General features: G+C 38.6%; 3 protein-coding genes across 4 annotated transcripts in view; 1 reads left to right on the plus strand and 2 right to left on the minus strand.

The window, feature by feature from the left end:
• LOC121635736 (methyl-CpG-binding domain protein 5-like) overlaps positions 1-5,129 on the minus strand; it is a 36,152-nt gene extending 31,023 nt beyond the window's left edge. The window contains exon 1 of the mRNA XM_041979048.1: positions 5,077-5,129. The gene's annotated coding sequence lies outside the window, so the exon portion shown is untranslated. The remainder of the gene's footprint in view (positions 1-5,076) is intronic.
• A 1,954-nt stretch (positions 5,130-7,083) lies between these two features.
• Positions 7,084-10,858, plus strand: orc4 (origin recognition complex, subunit 4). The gene is made up of 14 exons (XM_041978307.1): positions 7,084-7,220; positions 7,780-7,853; positions 7,954-8,030; positions 8,388-8,478; positions 8,566-8,641; positions 8,751-8,836; positions 8,909-8,957; positions 9,040-9,191; positions 9,654-9,827; positions 9,915-10,001; positions 10,073-10,181; positions 10,267-10,362; positions 10,445-10,512; positions 10,589-10,858. Exons 2-14 carry the CDS (start codon positions 7,797-7,799, stop codon positions 10,769-10,771), a joined length of 1,305 nt encoding a protein of 434 aa, XP_041834241.1. The 5' UTR covers positions 7,084-7,220; positions 7,780-7,796; the 3' UTR covers positions 10,772-10,858.
• Positions 10,859-12,856: 1,998 nt separating this feature from the next.
• The window catches only part of LOC121635668 (activin receptor type-2A), a 47,572-nt gene continuing 42,118 nt past the window's right edge, over positions 12,857-18,310 (minus strand). For both annotated transcript variants that reach the window (XM_041978950.1, XM_041978948.1), the window contains one exon: positions 12,857-18,054. In XM_041978950.1, coding sequence (XP_041834884.1) covers positions 17,860-18,054 — 195 coding nt within the window. In that variant the 3' untranslated portion in view covers positions 12,857-17,859. The remainder of the gene's footprint in view (positions 18,055-18,310) is intronic.

Below are 18,310 nucleotides of genomic sequence, written 5' to 3' on the forward strand. Positions count from 1 at the left end.
TTCTAATTTACAGCCTTTAGTGCCAAATATACTTTTATTAAGGATCAGCAGCACATGTGTATTAAAACAGCTGACTGAAATTACAGTACCTTTATATTAAATTAAATGCTCCTAAAACTAAATAAATTTAAAATACTTTTCAATGACCATAACAAAAATACAGCTGTGCAAAATGCAAAAGAAAAGATGCTTTTAACTCAAAACAAGCTATCTCGATATAAACGATATTGCTTCCTTCTATACTGCGTCTGATAAAGTCTCGATATACTTGAAAATCTTGATATATTACCTAGCCCTAATACGTACACATCACTAACAGCAAGTATATTCCAGCCTTACAGTGTTTTTACAGGACTACCAAAAAGAAAACACCTGCAGCTTATTCAGAACTCTGCTGCTCGAGTCCTCACTAAGACCAAGAAAGTGGACCACATCAGTCCAGCTCTGAGGTCTTTACACGAACTACCGATCCATCAGAGGATAGACTTTAAAGTTCTGTCTCTAGTCTACAAAGCTCTGAATGGTTTAGGACCAAAATACATCAGTGACCTCTTAGGTCATCTGGATCCAGTTTCTTATCAGTTCCCAGAGTCAGAATCAGACATGGAGAAGCTGCATTCAGCTTCTATTCTCCACATGTCTGGAACAAACTCCCAGAAAGCCTCAGATCAGCTGAAACACTTAGTTTATTTAAATCCAGGTTAAAGACACATTCTATATCCACAAGAGAACCATACCAGGGTTCACTTGCAAATGAACAGAGACACCTAGTTTTCAAGCAGACCAGAGGTCACTTCTTTGGTCCACACCAGGGTGCAATGCACTTTCACACTACTTCAAATGAACTGTACTATCTATTCAAGCAGACTGGGGTTCGCTTACAGCAGACCAACCAGAGATGGTGTAAATGCACCCTTATCCAACCAGGCATAGGCAGCCGATGGTGCCGGTACTAAAAGGTGCTTGTATACATGAAATATAAAGAAAACTAAATATAATTGAGAATGACAGCACTTTCAAGTAAATCTCAGTTAAACCTGTATGTATTTATGTTAGTTACCGAAAGACACAGCAACAACTCAGTCTTGTATTGAAAGATCATCTTCTATAAGACAAAAAAATAAATAAATAAATTGCCTTTCTTTGTTGTCAGACATACACTGGGCTTAAATATTTTCCCTCTGGGATAAAGAATGTATTTTTTATTTCATAATATGGATGTAAATGTGGACATTTACAAACTCTAACCAGCATTAACGAACAGCAATACAAATCAAATTTATTTAGACTGAGCAGGATATTAAAACATTATTAAAACATTTGACAAAAGTTAATGTATGTGGTTGACAACACCATTTAAAAACCCTAAACCATGACTGCGAATGTCACTCTATATGCCACACAGGTTAGCGTTTACAGAAATGACTGTGGATATAAAACATTTAACAGCAGAGAAAAATGAGAGGAACACTGAGCTAATGTTCTTCCACTGCTGCTTCAACTTCATTCCCACGTTACTGTTCACTTTTATTGCCCTGTCTTGAATTAAATTGATTTAATGCTACGTAGCTCTGGATTTTTAAACATGGCAGTGACAACATTCCAACTGGTCTGTTTGGTCTCTATAACCGCACCCCCAACATACGCGGTACTTCGCTGTGACCTAGCAAAGAGTTAGCATTGTACTGTTTTCTGAAGGCTGACGTGAGTTCTTTAGCAAGCAAAACAAACTACTCATTTTAACTTTGGTTCTGTCTTCGAACCAGTACCCAGTCTGTTTTTGTAGAAAAGAAGGAGAGAAAAAAAAAACTAAAATGAATAAATAGAGCTTGAATGTTGGGGGTCAGTGCAAAAGTAGTTAGATGAGTGTGTATGTACAGTCAATTTTGCATAACCATCATGTTTTTTGACAGTATTGACATTGGTTTAAGCTGCCTATGTCCAGACAATGTGAACATGCACGGGCAAATAACAGTTTATCAGATAAGTGGGGTTTTTTCCCCTTATTTTTACATTGTAGTGTGATCTGTGTGTATAAAGAGCTAAAGGTTACAGCTGTCATTTTAGTACAGCTTTTGGAAAAAAATCACCTGATTAAATCAGAATTTCATGCTGCTGGCTTAAAAAAAATAAAACAAACATAGAAGTGGATCCTGAAATCAATCATGAAGTAAAAGGTCCCACACACCAATTTTGTTCTCTATGCACCGATCTGTTTTTTTCTCTCTCTACAAACAATGTTGAGGAGAAATGCCCTCAATAAATGACAAGGAGTTATGTGAGGCCTGACAACATCCCTGCAGAGTCATTGTCTGCGATTACAGGCAAACCAGCAGAAATATTTTAACCATCTAGGAATGCAAAACTGACCCCTCGGTAAAGAGTCTAAATGTGATGTAGCTGGTATTCTCACATAACAGTAAGGAAAAGATGCAGCACCAATGCAAACATCTGTGGGAAAAGTACAAGTTTCGGCACTCAGCTGTCCTGCGTGTTATGAGAACTCCATTTAAACTGAAATCCATCCAGTTGGAGACTTCATACAACAAGAAGAGTGGAGAGGAAGAGGCCTCTCAGAAAAACATTCATGCAGAAAAATACTACTGAAGCTTAACAGCAATGCCGTCTCAAAACTAAAAAACTGTTTTAGATGAAAAATCACATCAAAATGATTTCTCATCTAAAGATGTTTCAGTAACTAAATCTGTAGCCCATTAAGGATGGCAGTTTATGTTAATGAAAACGTTCCATCTTAATGTCTAGAGTTTACAAAAACACAAGCACACAAAGTAGCTTCTGTGCATTTCATAACATCTTAAGCCTGGGTATCATTAGGTGGTGCATACTATGATATTTGTGCAGTGTTTAACCTCTGATTAAAAATGTGTCATGAAATGAAAAATTTAATTAAAAATACTTTATTATTCCCAGAGGGAAATTATTATGTCATATTATATATTATGTCACAACGGCTATAAAATGAAATATAATGTAATCATTAGAGATGAATATCTGGTATTGAATTTGACTGAAACGGTCGTCTTTTTATTTATTTATTTTTTTTCTTCTTTTGTTGCAAGTATCTATGAGCCTTCACCTGCTATTCATGATTCAAGCCAGGCTATAACTGTGGAAGCATGCAATAAAATAAAAACTGCCAGCAGATTGTGAGAAATTTTGACCCAGTTCTGTACAAAGTGGATTACTCGAGTCTTCAGTGAGTAACAAATGAATAAAGCCAATTTGAAAAGATAACAAAAAAGGGCTAAGTTTTTAGATTTGTAAGACCAAGTGAACACAATTACAGCCCAGTGCAACCTTAAAAACACATCCGACCTTTCTCGATTGGATGCTGTAGTTTTAGAAAATGTTAAAATGGCATCTGAAATCTATTTACAATCACACATTTGGATCTTAATGTATATGATAATGATCTAAACATGTCTGCTTAGACTGCCACATCTTAGATCAGGTGACTATCTACCTGGGAAATTCAAGGGTTAGGTGATATTTGTGGTGTCATGCCATATTTTGTGCATGCAAATCTTCTTTTGGTCAACATGGTTAAAACTAACATTATATAGTTTAACTTCACTTAAAAGATGGGAGTAAATTTAGGTGCTAGGAACAGCATCAGTTGTTTTGCTCCATCTATGAAAATGTATTATGCACTGCAATTGTTTTCCAGGGTGCCGAAATGGTAGAACCCTATTTGACAAAATAAATTAACAAATTAAGTAAGAAGGATAAAGGTGGTGATAAAACATTTCAAACAGAGGTGAATATATCGTGTAGACTAACAGTTAGAATTAAAGGTTGACTGGGCAGTTCAGGACACATTTATAATAATACCCCCAACGCATTTTAAGCGTCTCTCTGTAAATTTATGCCTGCATACAGAGCTGTATATTTCACCAGCTGTTTTAAGTGCAAAGCAAAATCTGCCTTAAGTTGCAGAATATGCACCACTGGTGCACTAAGCATCTGCTGTTAGTTATGTGTAATTGTGGTTATAGGGACACAGACTGCAACATTGGGAAGGACGACTACCCTGATCTATTACCGGTTCACACCATAAACCCCACTTCACTTTTAATAACTGTCTAGATTAGATCCTGCATTTCTCAGAATAGCATTCACATTTAGCTGTAACCCAGAAGAGCTGGCTAAGGCAAGCGTTAAGGGTAATTTAGCCATAACTGTCCTGCAGCAGCCTTCGAAGTTGACAGCTATACAACTTGGCTTGATGACAAGACTTTTCCTCAACATTAGAGAACATAACCAGCGCTGGTGGACGCTACCAAAACAACCATAGGTGCTTACATGTAAGATAATAGCCAATTAGCTTTGTGAACATTAGCCAAGCTGCCCATCAACTGTGCCAAATGTTGCTTTAATAGCGTTTTATCGACAACCGCTAAGCATTTGCTGTTGTTTAGTTTGAGACAGGGCGAGATATACAGATCAAGCTTAATGTTGTGAGGGCCTTCGTGTTAAAAAGCACCGCGTCAACAAGCGGACTCAGTCTTGTCTGACTCCTTTTTGATGCATTGGACACAGGATCTGAACTAGCTCAGGGTTAGCATACCGAGCGTCAGCTGTCTAGCTACCGTTACTTAGCTAGTCTGCTAGCTTGTTGTAACGAAAATGAATTAGAAAGTAAGCTCGGCTAGGCTATTAACCTTTGAGCAATTAATTGATTAATCGTAACCTGAGTCGTACACGTTGAGGACCCGCAGCCCAGATTCCGACTTCAAATTGTCGAAGTAAAAACCAGCTAGGGCCGCCTTAGGTTTCGAGCCAAGGGGCCAGGCAAGGCCAGGGCCAGGCCGAGTTAGCACGGGTTAGCTTAGCATGCTAGCTAACAGCCGTGCAAACCCGTTGCGTTTGCAGAGCAGCGAAGAAGAAGAGGAGACGCTTTTCAGGCACTAACGTTTCTGTCTGCGTCAAATAAAAACCGCAAACTGTCCGTTCTTACTCGGACATCCCAGTGAGTGCGTATAGGTGCTAAAAGGTTGAAGCAGATTAACAACAGAACATTTCTGGGGTAAGGAAAAATAAGAATAAGAAGCCTACCCATTAGTTCTCTGCCTCTGCTGGTTCTCCTACACTGGAATATTGGAAATGATGGAGAACTACACTGCGCATGCGCGGCAGCAGCAGCCAGCAGATGGGAGAGGTGATGCACGTTTCCTCCAGAGCGCACATACGTGAGCTCTGCATGGCAAAAAGTTAGAATTAAACCATTACATGAGCGAAGAACAGCTGGATATGTGGGTGGGATGACTCACACAGATATGCAATAAGGTGGCACCGAGGTGCTAAACAATACCACAGTGATCAAAACGGAGCAAAAATTCCGAAAACATCGCAAGAAATCACAAACCATTAAGAGGACGCAAACATAAAAATGAATTTTTTAAAGGTAAAAAAAAAAAAAAAAAAAAAAAAAGGCACGTCAGAAAAACATTTTACAAAGCCACACCGAAAAAATATTTCACAACAGCAACAAACTAGAAAATATTTCATGTAACATTTTTTACAAAATAAAAAGTGTGGGGTTTGTCCAGTTTTGGTGTGTTTTTAATTCAATTTAATTAATTTATTTTTTTTATAGTACATCACGTTTTCTCTTTGACGTTTGTGCTTTTTGAAATCTTCTGTTTGCTGCTAAGGATTTTGCATTTTAGTATTCACTGATGGTTCTTACAGTCAGGTCTAGGGGTCTGTTGGGGCCCCTGCAGTATCTTTAGCCACCATTTCTATCTCTCTTTTTCTTTTAAATTGCAAAATGAAGACCTGACTTATCATATTTTCAGTCCTTACAGCAAGTCACAAGATATTTTCTTGTCCTACGTTAACAGAAAGGCTTAATATAAACTTCACGACATTAAGTAAAATAAGTTTATAGAAGCTCCAAACATAGCCATCAAGCTCCTTATTGTCAACATGTATATAACAAAAAGCCCAAACAAGATAATTAAAAGTCATAAAAGGTCAAAAACAAGAACTTTATTCACATGATGAAATTGCAGTTCTGAAGGGCAAACCTGAGAAGGTGTTAAAAGACTGCCTGGCTGCAGCAAATGGAGAGTTTCATGTGTTTTAAAGGACAAACAGAGGACTGCAAATGTGAATGGAGGGTAATATTTTACAGTTATGTGACAGGAAAAATGTGAGACCAGACTCAATGATTTGTGAGATATTTGGCAGTTTATTTTGCTTCCCCCCCCATCTGTCATATGAACACTGCAGGAAGTGCATCTTCAAGGACTTCATATTCACTGTGAAACAGACAAAGATGAAGCAGTAAATGCCCCCATTAAAATAAAAAGAAAAGAAGAAAAAAAGAAAATATATTTAAAAACTGTTCAAGTTTAACTACATTTTAAAACAGGTTTCAATGAATACTATTTTTATTTATTTTATTTCAAGAAATAGAAAATAAATCATCTGAGTTATATGAAATGTTTTGATAGAGTGCTTTTGTGAATTTTATGCTAGCTTGTTATAACTTTTCTAGACAACTGAAACTCAGACTTATTTAATGGGTACTGTATTGATGTTAAAGTGACTAAAATGCTGATGAATGTTAGCTTTTTAAATTTATGTTTAATGTGAAATAAATTCTTTATTATTGTACATAAAAAATCATCAACATCCAGCATAAAATCAGTCAAGCAGAATGTATAGTGAGGTGTAATTTAGGTGTGATTGTTATGTTTGTTTGAATAAATAAAGTGGAATGTACAATTTTTGGTATTTAGATTGTTGTAATATGTTTTTTTATATATATATATAAAATGTCCCTAATTCAAATTTTAAAGCAATTTTTGATTTGATTTGATTGATAAAAGATAAAAAGAGAGATGGGGTTTTACACTGCAGTAACACACCTTGCCTACAGGGGGCAGGTTTGAGTATAAAAAAGCTTGTATAGTAAAGTTACTTCCTTTGCCTCTAGGCGGCGACATTTCCACATTTATTTCCTGTATGACTTACTAATCTCTACGTTACTAATAATACACTGTCATAGTAAATGGTTACAACATGCGGTTTTGTTGGTATTCAAGTATATTTAATTATAATATCATAAACACTATTTTACGCGTCTGCACCACAGCCAATCAGATTGAAGATCCAACCTAAGCAGGAAGTCGTCATCGCAAGCGGAGCAGCATTCCCGCGAAGATTAAGAGACTGTTCTGCTGCTTCTAAAGGTACGTGTGCCTAATTTGATATATGTACACAGCTATATTAACTGATGCTACTTTAACTGGTTAATCGAAGTCCGTCTACTAACAGATACACAGCACGTGACTCATTTGCAGCTTGCTGCTTCGCGTGTCGATCTATGTAGCATGTACAAAGAAGCTACGCCAAACTCCAGTCTTAAATTAAGACATAAAGTCAATTACTCATTTTTTGCATATATTAATGCGATTCTCAATGTAAAATGTGACTATTTAGAAAGGTTAAGAGTAGTTTTTAAATTCGGCGTCCACAAATAGTTGTGATATGTTTTAAAAAAATGTCGGCTACATCGTGAAGGCGATTTAACAGTCCTAACTAGTTTATTTCAATTGGAATATCTTTGCAAAATAAGCTTATTTTATGCATTAGCTAGTCGCCGAATGGGAGATGACTACAACTCCGTGTATCTTCAAGGTGTTGCTACTGTGTTTTGAGAAAAGCTTGAGTGGTTACGTTAATAAGGTTACGTTTTATGCACCTGCAGTGACCTAATGACCTGTACTTAACTATTTAACATGTTTGCAGTTCAGCTTTACATCATCATGAGTAAAAGGAAAGTAAAAGATGTGCATCTGCCCATAGGAGAGTGCATCAATCAGGTTTGTCACTTGTCCTTTACTTGATATTATTTCTATCGTGGTGGTGAGATGAATCAAATATTTAGTATTTTAATTGTACTTTTTTCACCTTCACTTCAAGGTTCATCAGATTTTAAGGGAGCGGTTTTGCCATCAGAGGCTCCCTGACAAGCCGGAGGGAGTGGAAGCTCAACACAAGTAGGAATACTTTTATTTTTGTCAAGGAAATTTCTTTGATGAAGGTTTTAGCATGTTTTTAACCTGGATAAATCAGCTGTAATAGGTCTGGTAGTGTGTAATCTGTGGTAAAGAAAGATGTTCAGTGACCCGCTTCAGTCTTACCTTGCTGCCTGCTCTGTCCCAGTTGCAGACTGGGGGAAGCTCCCAGCTCACTCATGTATGGCCCAGGAGCTGCTCTGTGGAGCCCATTGTAAAATCCACATGCAACACTGATATGTTAATGAATTTTTTCTCATTAGAAAGAGTTGTTTCCATTGTTAAAAGTGATTAAAATCTCCCCTTTTTTTCTGAAACTTTAAAACTTTTTATCTCCAGACACCTGGTGGAGCTGCTGAAGCGGACGGCTGTCCATGGAGAGAGTAACTCGGCGCTGATCATCGGTCCCAGAGGAGCGGGAAAAACTATGGTAAACGTTCAAGAGAATAAAGCAGGCTTGTGTGTAATATAAAAAGACAATAAATTGATGAGTTAACAGTTTGTGTGTGTGTTATAGCTGCTGAAGTGTGTGCTAAAGGAGCTGCTGGAAGAAAAAGAAGTGCAGAAGAATCTTTTACAAGTTAATCTCAATGGTAACCTTTGATTTTTTCCTAATTTCTTTTTTTTGCTCTTTTATTCAAGTCCAAAACAAATAAATCATGAAACCATATTGTTCTATACCTGTTTGTCTGTTTGCTGTAGGTCTGCTACAGACTGATGACAGAATAGCACTAAAAGAAATAACCAGACAACTCCAGCTGGAAAATGTTGTTGGTGACAAAGTCTTCGTGAGTATTATCAACAGATTTTGCCAAAGGGGGAAAAAAATGCAGCTAAAATATATTTTTGTCTCATTTTAGGGAAGTTTTGCAGAGAATTTGTCTTTCCTGCTGGAGGCGTTAAAAAAAGGTTAGAAAATGATTAATTTTAGAAGATTTGGCACAAAGTTTAGCATCATTTAAGTCATGGATGCTTCTTCGGTGTTGTCAAGGTGATCGCAGCAGCAGCCGCCCGGTGTTGTTTGTCCTGGATGAGTTCGACCTGTTCGCCCACCATAAGAACCAGACTCTGCTCTACAACCTGTTTGATGTCTCCCAGTCTGCCCAGGCACCCATCGCTGTGGTCGGCACCACCTGCAGACTGGTGGGTCCTGAAAAACCATTTCATACTAACTCCTACATGAAGTTGGAAAAAATGTCATTTAATTGTAAGATATTTTTAATATAATAATAATTTAGATATTTTAATTCCTTTTTTTTTATTTCTTTAATTTTTTAATTGATTTTTTTTATATTTGTATTTTAAGTTAATTTTATTTTTAATTGAAGTAAATAAAAATGTTATTTAATTTAGTGCATTCATTTTAAGTTAATCCATTTTTTATCTAGTTATTTATTTGTAGTTAATTAAATTTTAATTTTTTTATTTAATACTTTTGTATAAATATAAGTAAATGAATTTGAAAATTTAATATTTTATTTTAGAATAATTGAATTTAAATTTATTCATGAATACAATTTTTAAATGTATTTTTATTTTAGGATATTTAAATTATTTAAGTACATTTTTTTTTATTTGATAAAATGATTTTTTGCTTCCATGTAGGACGTTCTGGAGCTGTTGGAAAAGCGAGTGAAGTCCCGGTTTTCTCACCGTCAGATCCACCTGCTGAGCAGCCTGACGTTCGCTCAGTACCTGGAGCGGGTCAGGACTCAGCTCAGCCTGCCGACAGATTTCCCAGACAGCAAATTCGCTCAGGAGTGGAACGCTGGGATAGAGGTGAAACAATGCTGATGCTCAGATATGACACTTTTTTTTTTTTTTTTAGCAAGTTCTTGCATTTAAAGACTTTTTTTTTCTTTTTAGAGTCTCTGTGAGGACAAATCTGTCCAGGACGTTTTGCAAAGACACTTCAACTCCAGTAAAGACTTTTGCTCTTTGCACATGCTGCTGGTGAGATGAACACACACACGTCTTATGATCGTGCACATCTGCAGCATCTTAATAACAGAAACACTCTGTAGATGTTGTGTCTGAGTCGCGTCTCTGTCGCCAAACCCACCATTAAACCAGCCGACCTGCAGGAGGCCAGTCGTCTCTGTCTCGTCGATGCCAAGGCCAACATGCTCCACGGTAGGACCCAAAAGACTGAAATGCCTTTCTGGGAACTCAGAAACCTAAACACAAGTCATAGCTGTGTTTTTCTGCTTCTCTATAGGTCTGTCAATCTTGGAGCTGTGCCTGATCATCGCCATGAAGCACCTCAACGATGTCTACGAAGGAGAGCCGTTTAACCTCCAGATGGTTCATAACGGTAGGACCTCATTTTTAAATATGTAGGTGAAAGAAAAAATATCTCAGCTGATATTTCTGTTCTGTGAATCTTGTGCATTTAGAGTTTAAGAAGTTCCTGCAGAGGAAGTCGAACTCCATGTACAACTTTGAGCAGCCTGTTGTCATGAAGGTGAGAGCAACGGGGACAAAACACCAACAAAGGTCCAGAAACCAGCCCCTCATTTCTGTCATCTTTTCAACTGCAGGCCTTCGAACACCTCCAGCAGCTGGAGCTGATCCGGCCAGTCGACTGCTCCTCGGCCAAAAATCAGAGGGAGTACCAGCTGATGAGACTCATGCTGGACCACAGTCAGATCATGGAGGCGCTCCAGAAGTACCCACAGTGTCCCACTGATGTTAAACAGTGGGCCATGTCAGCGTTTGCCTAAAGAGGAGATTGATGGAGGGGTTGTGTTCTGCTCTGGGACTGTCAGGAAGATTTTTCATGTAAATAAAATAAAAGTTTTGCATAATTGGACTTAAAATTGACTCATACATACATACATTAACTCATACATATAATCATATGTGATAAAATGAGTCAAACAATATAACTCCCATCTAATTTAGGTTTTAATTCCTCCTATAAAATCATATAGAAAGCTGATTTCAGGAAGGTGTCTTTACTCAAGGTATTTCCTGCTGAATGCTGCCACCTAGTGGCGCATCTGCTCTCATTCCTGCGCAGCAACACAAACTCACTGGTGTGTCTAAAATCACGTTTTTCTGCACACTGTTCCTACAAGCAGTGAGCAGGCCGGTTAATGCATACCCACCAGGACATTTTTTATGGTTTTAGAGGTAGTCGATGTTTAATTCTGCAAAGGAGCATCAATAAATGAACAGCTGTTATATTGATAGTGAACGATTTATAATTTGATGCCTTGTGATCATTAATATCCAAGTTTTCTGCAAATAATTTGATACCGGTGGGATTTTCAATAAGGGTTTAAAGTGAGCTATTTTGAATAAAGTTGCACAACTTGTTAGTTGGACTTTGATACAGCATGGACTGTTACTGCATTCAAGTTTTAGTGTATTATAGATTTTAATATTTGTCTAAAAATCCTGCAAAAAATGTATTTTTTAAACAAAGATGGAAAAACTTAAATATTGAAGCAGTAGCTTTTAAATGGTGGATTTGTGTTATGACTGTTTTGGATGAAAGGCCAAACTGATCCGTCTTGTAGCCTGACAAGGCCATCACTAAAGCCTCAAATTTAAAAAAAAATTTATTAATCCCTCTTTTTACACATTTTCCTCAGTAAATATATTTCTAATGGGGCTACAGGTGTGAATGTTTAGTTGAGTGTAAGTAACGAAATGGAAAGACGAAAAAATATTGAGCACATTTTCCATAAATTTATCTAATACTTGACAGCTTCAGTCTCATGCTTTGCTGAGGTGTCATGGCCTCTTCCCTGAAACTGACTGCTTTCTCTTGGCTGTGGGTTTGGGATCTTTGTCTTGCTCAAGTCTCCAGCCTCATTACATCAGTCTGGTGGATGGCACCAGATTTTTAATCGAGAATGTCTTGGTATGGTCGCCCTTTCATCTAAGTTATATTAAAGTTTACCAGAGCTGAAACCAGACCACACCACGATGCTCCCACCTCCAAACATCCCTGCTGGTGTATTTGGATGTTTGGATCAGAGCCATCTGTCCTGCATTATGACATCCAAAGAGCTTAGTTTTAGTCTCGTCTGATCAAACTACAGTCTCCCAATATTTCAGTCTTTTCTCTGAATTTTGCAGCCAACTTTAAGCAAACTTCAACATGCTTGTTTTACATGGTGAGCATGCATACAGGCCATCAGTCATTGTTTACTTAATAGTTGCACCTGATAATTTCAGGTCTTTCTGAAGCTCTCAACAAGTGGGACTGATTCTTTTCAGTCCTGTCACAAATCTTGCGAGTAGCTCCTGGCTGTGGTCCCATTATGGCCCCAGCAGTGCTCACTGGAATATTCAGTAGTCTCTCTGTAACCAAGGACAAAAGTATGTTTTACAATAAGGTTGCAGAGGTCTTGAGAGTGCTATTTGCTTTTATCCATTATGAGATATGAGACATTTTTATAGGCCATCAGTTGGAGCTAAACCAGCTGATGTTAATGTTCAGGATTTCTTTCTAATTACTGGAAGATTCCAGCTGCTGTCTTGGCTTTCCATGTCTTTCTGCACCCCTTTCTTCATGTGTTCATTTTCCCCCCTGCGTGTTTCCATTACACATAATTTCTTAACATTAGTTTTTTGTTTAATTTCGTATGTATGGATTACTTTTTCATGTTAGTAGCCTCATTAGAAATATATTTACAGAGAAGGATGTTATTGTGTTGAAAAGTCATTTTATCCATATATGGATATTCTTTGTAAAAATTCAAATTTTCTTTTCAATTGAACCCAAATTGCATATGAAAGGAATTTAATTTTCACAAAAAAAAAAAAAAAAAAGTGACACAAAAACAACATGAACATTCACAATCTAAAAACACATTTATTTACATCACGTGGATCACTTCAGCTGATAAAAACCACGGTTGGCCGACGTCAGCCCAGAGCTGCAGCGCTGATCGGGGCATCTGCCGTCACGATGCGTTCAGGGTTTCTCTTTTCTCTGTGGATGCTGATTTTCTTCCATTTCACACACTGGCCTGTTTGAAAGTATCAGACTTCAGTTTCTTTCCATTTTCACTTCTTTTTTGTTTAATCAGCAACATGAAATTTACAGTCACATGTGTCGGGACATGTTTCCTCCAGCTTTAAAAACCCTGTGAGCACCATAATCATTGCAGGTTGCAGATCTCAGATCAGCGCTGCTGCTCGAGAGCCTTGAGATCTGTGGGGTCAAAAACTCTTGTAGTGTTTTTCTTTATGTTTTTGTAGTGTAGAAATTCCAGGCCTGGCGACCAGACTTGTCAGTCTCGGAGGCGAGGTCGCTGCAGTTCAATGATTCCTCTAAAATTCTTACCAAGAAAGGGAAAAGGAAGAGGCTGAGGTGCTGGAATAAAATACCTGTAGTGTCTGATTGTACCATCACAAAGGGGGAGTATTGCAACTGCTCTTTGAGAGCAACAGTTTGGGGGTCTGAACAGGCTCCTTGAGGAACACCTCAGGCTTGAATGTTCAATACTTTCTAGAGTTTTAAGTGCTTGTCAGGATGCTTTAAAAATGAGCCTCTTGCTTTCAGCTTACACAAAGCTCGAGTTGGATTATTTGTCACATTTGTTGGGGAGGGGGGTTGGGTGGGGATGAGGGAAGGGATAGGGGGGGCAACTTTCATGCAGCTAGGCCACGCCCAGCCCGGCTGCTGATGAATGTAGAGGAAACACTGAAGTTCAACACGCACTTATAAAGATTCAGCTCAGAGTATATAGTCGATACAGGTATTTATATCTGTACAGATCCTAGACTGCTTAAAATAGTGTGGGGGGGAAAGGTTGGGGGAGGGGGCAACAAGACACAAATGTTTCACTGGTAGTTTATATGCACAGCAATGTGAGGTGCTGGGCTGGAGAAAGTCGTGGTAGAAAAGTGTAAAAGCCCACACCCTGAGAAAACCCATCCATGCATCATGAAATGAAAGAGGAGATTGTCCACAATCATTAAAACCAGGGTTGCCCAAGTCCTGCCCTCGAGAGCTCAAAGAGAAAAGTTGCAGGATAGCAGCTCTAGGAACGGACTTGGGCACCCCTGACTTAAACGAAGACTTCAGAGAAGATTGGACAAAGGCGAGGTCACATTTTTAAAAGGGGGAAATTTGTTTTGGATAAACTGAAAATGTTTCTTGCATATTGAGGAGTGTTTGTTTGCAGAGTGCAATTACATTTTTTATTTAGTTGTTAGCCAAGAGGTGCATGAATGGGTAACCAAACGTGCTGCTTTTACTATTTTCTACAGGACAGGGCACAATCACACAACACCAGCCGAACGTAAGCCCTCTAACGTTACACGGGGCCGGGGGCTTAATCCATTGAAAGTACACACACTTATATACGGATCCAGGAGTCTGTAGAACATTCATTCTCGGTTGTTTTGCCCGCAGACTTAATAGAAAGAAGCATGTTACAGTTTATATCTTTTCTTTTTCAATTAATGAAAGTATTTCCTGAATTATAACCCACACAACCACCCCACCCCAACCCGCCCCAACAACCATAAATCCAAATTTATTCTGAGTTGCACCAGATTTCTGATCCCCAAAACCTCAGGCCAGTAAATTAAAAAATAAATACAACATACCAATATGCAAGATCATGTATTTAAAAAGGAAAAGAAGAAAAAAAAAAGCTAAATTAAAATGCTACAAGTTATTTGTGTGTGTTTGTATGTATTGAGAGTCACTGCTGCAGCTGATCCTGCGGAAGTGTAGGGTAGTTTGCAGCACTGGTTGCATATCACTAGAACTTAGAAAAGCATAGTACTGAATCCCTGAATGCTGTTTGTTGGCCGGGGTCGGTTTCCTGAACGCAGCTTAAACTCAACCTGAATCTCTCACGCTGCCATTTTCTATCCTTTAAGCCGATATTTTCCTTTTTCCAGACAGATGATGAACTCAGCACCTGAAATACTGTTTAAATTTGCATCCCAAACAAGGATAATACTGGTGTCTCCAAACATTTTTCGAGAGAAAGGATGGGGGTGAAAAGGAGAAAACTTCTTTTTAACTGTATCTTGCTCCAATATATACTTTCTAAGAACAGAAACACTTATTATTACTGCTGGAAAATGGCTCTAACTTTTTGGTGCATTTTAGTCGTAGTTTCTACCCCAAAAGAAATCCCTGCAAGTGAGGTAGTACTTGTTGAAGGGTTTGAAGTGTGGATGATCCCTGACGGTTCAAAGCTTCAGGAGGACCTTAGGAGGATGGCTGCGAAAAGAAGCAACAGCTTGCAAATATTGTTCTGGTGCTACACTGTGTAAAATAAGATGATGGCTTCAACTTCCTTCAGGTTAGCTGAGTTGTTGCAAAAGCATGTGCGTAAATTATGTCCCAAAGTCACTCTGAAGATCCTCCGAGTTTGATTTTTTTTTTCTTTTTGGAAGCTTTTTTTTTATGTCATTAGGATTCATCAACAAGTTTTCTCATATTTCAGCCTTGATTTTAAACTGCGACCTGTGAAACCGCCCCGAAGCTTGAGGAGAGACTGCACTTCTGCCGGCACCAGTGTTAAAACGTCCCTCAGAGGAAAGAAAGACCAAAAAAAAAAAAAACAGCAAACAAAAAAACGTCACAACAGTGACAGATACATCCGTTTTGCCTGACATCTACAAGAGTAACTAACATGGATTAACGTAGAAATGGCACCAGGATGAAAGAGATAAAGAGATTCCTCGTCTCAGCTCTTCTGCCGCGTTTGGTTAGTGTCGGAACGAGGAATAAAACTGCACCTAACTGGCAGGTTTTAGTGGAAAAATAGAAAATAAAACAGGAGATGACGATTATCCACTGAATTTTGAGGGCGATAAAGGTCCCGAGAATTCACCAAAAAGCATAAGCTCGGTCTTAAAGAGAGATTGGACCAAAGCTGACCAGGTTAGCTTCAGTTTTCAGTGTAAACACCTACAGCTGTTTACCTATGAGCATGACAAGGAGGATGAGGAGGATGCGAAGAGTGTGGTGAGTAGCAAAGATTCCTGAGGTGTATCAAAAAGAGAGCAGAAATTCTTAATGGTATGAAGATAAAAGAAAGTGTGCAATCAAATTAAAAACAAGCTGGCTCAGCTAAAATACAGAGGGCTGGGAACTGACACCTCCAATAAAAGCAGGAAATTATAAACTAAAGGGCGACTTGTTCTGTCAATCTGCTTTTTTCTTTACTGTAAATCAGGGGTCTGCAACCTTTACAATCAAAGCCCAGATAAATAAAACTCGTTCAGAGCTGCATGTTACGAGACCCTTTTAAATCTCATCATTTTCATAAATAGCTACTAGAGGAAATTTTTGAAAAGCCACATTTTTATTTCTATTTTTAAGTTTTAAAATAAAGAAAAACACCAAACTTTAGCAAAGGATATACAGACTTTCTTCTATGGGATGTAAAAAACGATGTAAAAAAAAAAAATAAATAAAAAATTATGACTTGTACTTTTGGTGTCATAATGTAGAAATTCAATGAAATTATTACAAGAAAAAAAAAATAAAGAAAATTAGCTAAAAAATTTATTTTTAAAAACATTAGTTAGTTCTTTAGCATGTTTAGCCTTGTATTAAGAGAAGGTCCAGAAAGCCACTTGAGGCTCCGGAGCCGCAGGTTGCAGACCCCTGCTCTAAATGAATCGGACGACGTGAAAGTGACTTCACAAAATAAAGAAAAAAAAACAAAACAAAACAAAAAACAAACAATTTTGACAGATTCTTGACATCTCGCTTCGTCCAGTTCTCTCTCTGATCAGCAGCCGACACGGCAAACCCCTAAAAATTAACTTTAAATGACAACTTCATTATTATGGGGGTGTTTTTATCCCACTGTCAATAAAAAAACAGTTTAAATCAAAGTAGAGCTAAACTATATGACAAAGGGAGGAAAACCGTGTGTGTGTGTGTGTGTGTGTGGCCACATGGGTCGATCCACTGCTGACTACGTTACCCATGAGCCGTGTCGCAGCCGACATCAGCTCGCCTGATGAAGATTTGAGGTTGTGAACTGTGACTGAGCAGGGAGAGGAACTAATTTAAACTGTGTCCGTCTGAACTGAGGTATACCTGGTTGAAGGAGGTTTATGGGTTTTTATCGTTGTAATGCTTGAAAATGGACCCTCCCCCCCCACCACCCCCTCCCCCAAACCTTTACAATAAGCTTGATTACCAAGTTGTCAGGGTCCATGATACACTATGTACAGCAGCATTACACTATAAACATTCAGAAGCTGTTGCTTATTGGCAGAACGATGATCGTCTCTTCAAAAGAACGCACACAAGGAAACAGCAAATGTATCAGGAGCGGGTGCTCGTCTTCTTTTTTTGTTTGTTTTTTTTTTTTGTTTTGTTGGTTTTCTTTAACACTAAAATGCGCTGAGAGTTTTTTCTCTGCAAGATCTTCTCTGCGTAGGAATCCGTGCAGAACAGGTCGCCCTCCTATGTGTGTGTGTGTGTGTGTGTGTATAAAAACATAACATGATAAAAGTGTTTGTTGAGCGTCGTCGTCCCGTGACGTCGCATCCCGCCTCGTCCGCTCAGGATGAGTGAGTCTCGACTCGGAGGGGAAATGTTCAAATCCTCAGGCACACATATCAAAGACATGAGGTGGATGTCGACCGATGTGGTGAGGTGGGCGCAGGGTGTTTCCTGAACGCGAGTAGCGGCCCGCACTTAAAGGAACCATGATCAAAAACTAACAAAAAAACAAAGAAAAAAGAAAAAGAAAAAAACAAAACAAGAAAAACTAAAGGAACCCCCTGAGCCAACCGACCAGGGTTGGCTGTTAATCGCCTCTTGTCGATTTCCAGTAGCTCATCCGGTTATCATGTGATTGGCTGATCATAAGCTGGACTCCTTGGGAGGAAGGTCCACGTTTGTCACCATGGTGACGACAGTGACAATCTCCTCTGGGCCGATGATGGGGGCTTGGCGCTGCATTTGGCCGATGCGCTCCTCGACGCAGCCTGCGGACAGGCGGGCCTCAGCCTCGTGGTCCCAGCAGTCCTCGATGGTTTCACAGAGCATGGCCAGACCCTGCAGGACAGAGACCAGGAAGATCCAGTCATTCATGCACAAAACTCCTTTAACTCATGGAACTTTTTATCTAAACGGACGGATTCTGTAAAATATAGATTCCAACTAATAAAGTTTCACAAAACTCCACAGGTTTTTTTGTGAATGGGGCTTATAGTTTTTGTAGAATTGCAGCATACATGCTAACTGACCGTCTCTCTGCTTTCCATGTTCAACATCTTCCAGAAGCTTGTTTTGTTTTCCACTGTGGTACCAA

Source organism: Melanotaenia boesemani, chromosome 24, assembly GCF_017639745.1.
Source record: "Melanotaenia boesemani isolate fMelBoe1 chromosome 24, fMelBoe1.pri, whole genome shotgun sequence".
Lineage (NCBI taxonomy): Eukaryota > Metazoa > Chordata > Actinopteri > Atheriniformes > Melanotaeniidae > Melanotaenia > Melanotaenia boesemani.